Consider the following 7,768-nt stretch of genomic DNA (forward strand, 5'->3'; position numbering starts at 1 on the left):
GCTGGGAGGGCTGACAACTACAGAGAGCCTGCTTTATGTTCCTCTGCAAACTTTAGTGTGGTACTTTCCCCATAGTACATAACTTGGGCATTGATCTTTCCATTTCAGTTGCTTCCATTTAGCTGTTGGTAAAACAGAATGCTTGAAGTGTTTTAAAAAACTACTTATATGCACAAGCCATCAGAATCTGGCACTTGATTTTTAGATCGTCTCAAATCTCACTTTTGGAGAATCTAGATTGATTTGGGAGACTATTAATTGAAACTGTCTTCTAAAGAGTAGATTTAAATAGTGCTAGCACTTTTTGGTATATGGATTATTCCTATCATTTATCTGACTGTTCCTTAAATGAGAAAATATATTTGAATGAGAGACCCATTAATTCTTTCCACAGGAACATGATGATCCTATGGCTTACATCCACTTCACTGCTGAAGGAGAAGTAACATTCAAGTCTATCTTGTTTGTTCCCAACTCGGCTCCACGTGGCTTGTTTGATGAATATGGATCCAAAAAAAGTGATTTTATAAAGGTAAAAATGAATGTTTTTAAACGTAGAACAAACTTAAATTTCCTTTAAAACATCTAACTCCTGTTCTGTTGTCATGCAGTTATATGTCCGGAGAGTGTTCATTACTGATGACTTCCATGACATGATGCCCAAATACCTCAACTTTGTGAAAGGTGTTGTAAGTATTTTTTTTTTTTAATTTATTTTTAAAAGGCTTTTTATCTGAATCATGTTCATTAGGACTATTTTATTTATTTATTTATTTATTTATTTATTTATCTCCTTTTCTCTCACAGGTTGACTCTGATGATCTTCCTCTGAATGTATCCCGTGAGACACTACAGCAGCATAAATTGCTAAAGGTATTTAGATGCAACTTGATAAGTGATATCAGCAGAAAAGAGGAATAGACCAGTGGCAGGCAATTATTTTGGGCAGAGGGCTGCTTATTGAGTTTTGGCAAGCCATCGAGGGCTGCATGACAGGCATCCGGGGCAGATGAATATTTATTTTCTACATTTTTTTTATGGGCCCTGCAGGCCAGATAGAATGGCCTGGCAGGCCACATCCAGCCCACGGGCTGCATTTTGCCCGCCCCTGGAATAGACTAAACATCACAAGATTTTAGAGCGGGAGAGCAGAAAATAAATAGCTTTCAATTGGTATTATATAGCTATTCTAGCAGGCCCCATTAAATTTAGGAATAAAACGCAAGGAGCAAAGCAATGTCTGTGCTGCTTAACTTAATTAAAAATTAATAAAGTAGCCTGACTCTTTTTATAATTCATGCCCTGGTTTAAAAAAAAACACAAACAACTGATTTCATGGCATGTAGTAAAACAGAATGAAAGTGGGGTGGCTTAGTGTCCCATGCATCGGGTACTGCGTTTTGAAGTACTGTCAAGTAATATCTCAAAAATTGATTGTTCTCATTGTTCTTATTAAGTCTGAACTTTTTTTGGGTCTGGCTCTTTTTAGGTTATTAGGAAGAAATTAGTCCGTAAAACTCTTGACATGATCAAAAAAATTGCTGAAGAAAAGTACAATGATACATTTTGGAAAGAATTTGGTACTAATATAAAACTTGGAGTGATTGAGGATCACTCCAACCGTACTCGGCTTGCTAAACTTCTTCGCTTCCAATCTTCTCATCATGAAAGTAACCTTACTAGTCTGGACCAGTATGTAGAAAGAATGAAAGAGAAACAAGACAAAATTTACTTCATGGCAGGTTCGAGCCGAAAAGAGGTAAGAGCAAAAGATATGCAGTTTTAAATATCCAAAAATGTTTTAAACTAGAAAACTTTCCTGGATTCAGTAAACAAGCAAGAAGTAATTCAAGAAATGTATTATTGTTTTAAATTGTCACCATGCTTGATGGTTCCATGTTTTGGAAGGCTCTTGTAGTATATCTGTGTTAACTGCCATTCAAAGTGACTTCTTTTTAGAAAGGTTTTTCTGGTAAGGGTTTTATATATAGCAGAGCAACTACCTCAATGTTAGCTATTGAAAGTCAGCCTTTGACGCAAGCTTTTGTAAAGTGCCTGCACAATTTATTGACTAATGACATACCAGTAATTCTTGGTGTTAAACAGTATATTAAATAAGCTTCTAAATTAATTTGTCTTCTTAGGCTGAATCTTCACCATTTGTGGAACGTCTTCTGAAAAAAGGTTATGAAGTGATATATTTGACTGAACCTGTAGATGAGTACTGCATTCAAGCTTTGCCTGAGTTTGATGGTAAGAGGTTCCAGAATGTTGCTAAGGAAGGAGTGAAGTTTGATGAAAGTGAAAAATCTAAGGAGAGTCGGGCAGCCTTGGAAAAAGAGTATGAGCCACTCTTAAATTGGATGAAAGAGAAGGCACTGAAGGACAAGGTATAAACTCTATTCTAAGAATAGGTTATTTTTGTGTATGTATGGTGTTTGACAAATTCTCCCATCTGATCAGACTTAAACTTTGGTTATTTATCCCTTCAATGGGAGACTATGCAGAGGACTGCTCTTAAGAAAACTGACTATCAGAATTCAGATACAAATGGCCTTTAAGAAGTAAGTGTTAACAGGATATTAGGACTTACTTTCTGACAATTTTTAATGAAGGCCTTGAAAATTTCTTTTTAATAACAGTATTGTAAGAGTACTTCTGAACTGATTTATAAATTTAGTAAATTATTCCTTCTTAGAGCTGTCAGAAAATCTGATTGCTAGAATTGAATGGTAAATCAACTGAGGGGCTAACAGAGTGCTGCATTTACTCTGAAGATTTCGGGGGGGGTCCCCATTCAGCATTTGTGGCAGGGGGTGGGAACACGCATCCTCTTGTCTTCGATTTCAAGCATGAGGTGGGGTGGCAGCTGCAGTTCTGGCCCTGGCCCTGGCCCTGGCCCTGACTGACTGCTGCTCCAACTCAGACTCGGAGCCTGTCACCCGTGCCTCTGACCCTTTTTTTTTTTTCTACCTCCCCATTCCCTGCCTCCCCTCCCCTGCAAACTATGGCCAGGGATAAGGGAGTACATTTTGTAGCTCTGGCTCCATCCCCCACCTGGGGTAAATGCATATATTAGAAAAAACCTTTATTCAGCTAGTCTAAATGTTTGGGGGGTTGTTTCGTAGATTGAAAAAGCTGTGCTGTCTGAACGCTTAACTCAGTCTCCGTGTGCGCTTGTGGCTAGCCAATATGGATGGTCTGGCAACATGGAAAGAATTATGAAAGCTCAAGCATACCAGACTGGCAAAGATATCTCTACAAAGTAAGCTTTCACTATTGATTATCTGTCAAATGGTATCAGCGGATATGAGTCGTTATTGCTATAATATACTAACAGCTATGGGTAAACAAAATGCCTACATATTGGTCACAGTGGCTCTCCATAGACTTAATGTTAACACTATAACTAGTTTAAATGAAATGTCCTTTTGGAATTTGTAGTCTGTAATCTGATTTTTATTTGAAAACAGCCTGTGCTTTAGGCCCAAACTGTTAACAGCATGTATATGTGATAGTTTCCTTTTCTACAAGCACTTTATGGTTGTTTACAACCTCACCACTGTTGATGAGATGAGACATCTTTACGAAGTCTATATATCTCATCTATATGCTTTCTACTAACTGAATCGGAGATGCATATACTTTTATGAACCACAGCTCACCTTTATGTAATTTCAACTCATTAGTTTTAGGTCTAAGCTTTTAGATGAGCCAATTTTCTATACCTTTTAAAGTGTTTAAAGTAACTTTAATCAGTAGGGGCTTTGTTTTAGCCCACAGCAAGCATTCAGTGAGGGCAATCTTTACATGCATGAGCTGTCATAGCAAGGATTACATACCTCCCTAAGAAAAGGAGCTTTGACATGTTTGTTGCTGTTGAGGCAAATATAAGTTTCTAAAGTTCAATAAAATTTGTGATAAAAAATCCCACCACATAAATTAAAACTTGGAACAGCAGTAGGAACTAACTATCAACTGTATGCCAATCTTGCATGCTAGTAAAAGCCTGGAAGCCATCTATAGTGGACTGTTCTAAAGTAAAGAGAACTCTGGACTTACACTGTGAAGGAGCAGGGGTGGAACAAGTATTTAAACTGTATTACTGACGCAAGATTTGTTCTCTTTTAGCTACTATGCTAGCCAAAAAAAGACACTTGAAATTAACCCTAGACATCCATTGATTAAGGACATGCTCAGACGCATTAAGGTAATTGAGTGCAAAGAAGTGCAATATTGGTTGTTTAGTTGTGTGCATTCTTTTTTTTATTTATTTATTTATTTTTAAATAATTCTTAATGCTTCCAAATCAGGAAAATGAAGATGATAAAACAGTTGCAGATCTTGCTGTGGTGTTGTTTGAAACTGCAACTCTAAGATCAGGCTATATGCTACCAGACACAAAGGAATATGGAGATCGAATAGAAAGGATGCTACGTCTAAGTTTAAACATTGACCTTGACGCAAAGGTTAGTTGCCTTTTTTATTTTGAAAATAAAAGTACCAAAGGTCACACCCACAGAATTTGGAAAAAAAAAAGGGATGTCTCACTTCCTCAAGGCAAAATTTGAGATGTAGAATATGTGACCACCTCAAAGGTCAGGTGATGTTATTTTTAAAAAAACAAACAAAACAAAAAAAATCCCACTTTATCCACTCTAAAGACAGACAGGCTGTTAGTGACCAGTTTTTAAGTTCCTGCTTCACTGGTTACAGTTTAGGCTGCTTTAAACTCCCCAGTCAATTTGTCCAAGGAATCCTGCATCAACTTAAGAAAAAAACCAGTGTACTCTGATGTGTCTCCCCACCCAACAACTTTCTTTTTTTTTTTTTTTTTTTCTTTCTTGCTCCTTCCATCAAAAACTGACTACGTGTGAATAGTTTCAGAACCAGCTTATACCAGCTCCATTTCAGCTGGAAGTGCTCACAGTGGTGGAAATCCACAGCAGGCTATGTAGACTTCTTGGCCATGTCCACAGGAGTGCAGATGTTTGGTTCCCCAGGGGCAACTGGTGGCAGGACACCTTGTGCTGCTACCACTTGTCCCCAGGGGAACGCCTGTACCACATGCCCTTGTGTGTGGCAAGTTACCCCACATGGGGTAGAGGAGGCTGGGGCTAACATTGGGCTAGCCCCAGTAGCCTTACCTGGGTTCCAGGGGCTCCCGGGGCTGTAGCAGCAGTGATCCTGCTGCTCTGAGCCTGGCTGGCTGGCCAAGCTCTGGTTTTGAGTGGCACATGCAGCCCCCATATGTGCTGCTCTTTTTTTTTTAGCGCAGATTTTTTTGTCCCTTGGATATCCAGGAGTTTAAAAACAAAAAAAAACAAAAAAAAAAAACCCAAAAAAACTCCCCACACTGCTCGCTTGCAGCATGGAGAACAAATGTGCAGTATGTGGCACTACAGACGCATCTGCCGTGCTATACCGCACGGCTGTGCTTGTCTGGTTGCGGCCTTTTTGGTTTTCTTTTATTTGCTCCCCAAATTGCATAAAGAGGATTTGGCCCAATACCTTCTTTCAGTGTGATGGTCAGTTTTTCTCAGACATGTTTCTCCAGTGGAGTCTTAACACAGGGGAAAAAAAAAAAAAAAGAGATTAGGGAATGGGGGCGTTTCCTTGCAAACAACTTAATTTAATTTCAGCTAGTTAAGTCTGTCAGACAGTTGGTCAGGTCTGTTTGGTTTGTGCTGTACTGTATCAAAAACCATTAATAGTCCATTCTTACACCAGCTTTATTCTGATTCTTCTGCATCTCCTGTCCATTACCATTTAAAGCTTTGTAAATGGATAAATTGAAAATGGAATAACAAACATTAAACTACCTACAGGTAGAGGAGGAACCAGAGGAAGAACCTGAAGATGTAACTGAAGAAGCAGAGGAAGAAGAGGAAGTAGAAGCTGATTCTGAAGAGAGTGAAACACAGAAGGTCAGTTCTCAAAAAGGCTTCTTAATAGGCAAATTCTATAAAATTGAACTTGGGTAACACAATGTGCTTTCAAAAACAATATTTTCATGTACTTCAGTGAGCCATATAATGGTGGATGTAGGGAGGGTAAGGAATAGGGATGGGTTACTCCAGGTATACCTGGATTAGTGCTCTCCCTTCTAAAACAGGTGTTCAACTCTCCGGCCTGTGGGTCAGATCCAGGTCATGGTGCTGTCATTTGGCCTGTAGGGAACCCTGGGCCCCTGCATGCTGGATCAGGTGCCTGATCCCAGTACATAGGGGCAGCACTGGGGTCCAATCCTGGCATATGGGGCTCTCAGGCCTGCAGATTGGCCTTGCATCACTCACCTGGTCTGTGGGACCAAAAGGTTGATCACCTCTGCTCTAAACTGGCCACTCCCACAATTGTCAGAGATGGGACACTGGGCTAGATGGACCATTGGACTGACCCCGTATGGCACTTACATTCTTAACAGGTCAGATATTTAGGGAAGCAAATATCGGTTTCAATGAGCTGTTGCACAGATATACATCAGATCTGTCAGCTTACAGAAATCTAAGGTAGTCATTAGCTTTGAGCAAGTGCTACTACTTGACTCTGTCAAGTTTGGGCTAAAATGAAGATGAAAACAGGACAATTAAACTTTATTAGCTTGGCTCTAGAGTGGACTCCAGACCAGGCTATTGCCTCATTACTTGACTCATTTTGTTAATGCTAATAGATTTATTTATTTTTTGTTTGTCTTACAAAGCTGGTAAAAAATAAAATTAAACAAGCAAGAAGTCTAACCTGCTACAGCAAACTTACTAATTTAGACAGTGGCAAATAACTTTGCAAAATTGAATACTACTACTTATCAATAGGGAAACTTTGGAGTTGTTTTTGTAATTGAACATGTTATAACTTAAACTTGAGGGCTTGATGGTTGTTAACTAATGTAGTCCTACTTAAGTTGGTAGCTAATGGAGTTGCTTACTGATGTTCTAGAATACTTTTGTATAGAACTGGTTGTCCCCTCATCTGATCAGTGGTAGCACTTGTGGATTTCCTAACCAAAACTGAGCAAAAATGGCTCACCATTATCTTCGTTGTACTGACAAGTTATCCTGAAGAGTTTGAAATTGGGCTTGTGAGAATTCATCTGCAAAATTTACAAATTCAGGTTTATTTAAAAATTAGATCTGCTACTGGTGTTTTAGCAGAAAACCAGAATGGAATCATCCTTGGCCTTTTACCAAAACTACCCTATCTAGTTATTTTTTGCAGAATGTAAGTTAAATAGGTATAAACAGTATCATTTTTAATGAAAGCTAAACATCTTTCCTGAAAGTGCTGCGATAGCAACATCCAACAGTGAGAATTGTTTTTTGTTGTCTGCATGTCTCATCCTCAAAACAACTTAATCACGGTTCTATGCCAGTTTCTGTAGTACTAAGTGGAGGGGTCTGGTTTGCAGTGTAATCTTTTTGCAGGCACTAACCTTTGTAGATAAGTAATCTCTAAATTCATACCTTAAACTTATTGTCTGTTCATTTTCTAGGAATCCACAGATGTGAAAGATGAACTGTAAACTTCATTTTCACAACTAGCATCCTATGTCTGGGGTGAGGAGGGAATGTGAATTAGATTGTTCTGTTGTTTTCACTGTAAAATGTTGAGGGGGTGGTGCGGGATTATGGGCAGAGGAGAATTTTTTTTAAGTTGAATTTTTTAAAACATTCCTCACGAATGTAAATTTGTACTATTTAACTGACTCTTCTTGATGTAAAATCTTGTCATGTGTACAAAATAAAATGTTCCCAAACACCATGTAACTAAA

General features: G+C 38.6%; 1 protein-coding gene across 1 annotated transcript; it reads left to right on the forward strand.

Annotated features, from left to right (window-relative positions):
- The first annotated feature begins 363 nt into the window (after positions 1-363).
- HSP90B1 (heat shock protein 90 beta family member 1) lies at positions 364-7,768 on the forward strand. Its single transcript, XM_006024279.3, has 10 exons — positions 364-532; positions 612-689; positions 808-873; positions 1,490-1,759; positions 2,145-2,390; positions 3,129-3,265; positions 4,132-4,210; positions 4,314-4,469; positions 5,829-5,927; positions 7,490-7,768. Exons 1-10 carry the CDS (start codon positions 410-412, stop codon positions 7,517-7,519), a joined length of 1,284 nt encoding a protein of 427 aa, XP_006024341.2. The 5' UTR covers positions 364-409; the 3' UTR covers positions 7,520-7,768.

Source organism: Alligator sinensis, unplaced genomic scaffold, assembly GCF_000455745.1.
Source record: "Alligator sinensis unplaced genomic scaffold, ASM45574v1 scaffold267_1, whole genome shotgun sequence".
Taxonomy (NCBI): Eukaryota; Metazoa; Chordata; order Crocodylia; family Alligatoridae; genus Alligator; species Alligator sinensis.

What these genes read in the sequence shown, in the direction of transcription:
- HSP90B1 (XM_006024279.3), top strand. Translation starts at nt 410, where the DNA reads ATGGCTTACATCCACTTCACTGCTGAAGGAGAAGTAACATTCAAGTCT. An exon ending in AGAAGGCACTGAAGGACAAG is followed by an intron (nt 2,391 to 3,128) that starts GTATAAACTCTA and finishes GTTGTTTCGTAG; the next exon opens with ATTGAAAAAGCTGTGCTGTC. An exon ending in AAGAGAGTGAAACACAGAAG is followed by an intron (nt 5,928 to 7,489) that starts GTCAGTTCTCAA and finishes TTCATTTTCTAG; the next exon opens with GAATCCACAGATGTGAAAGA.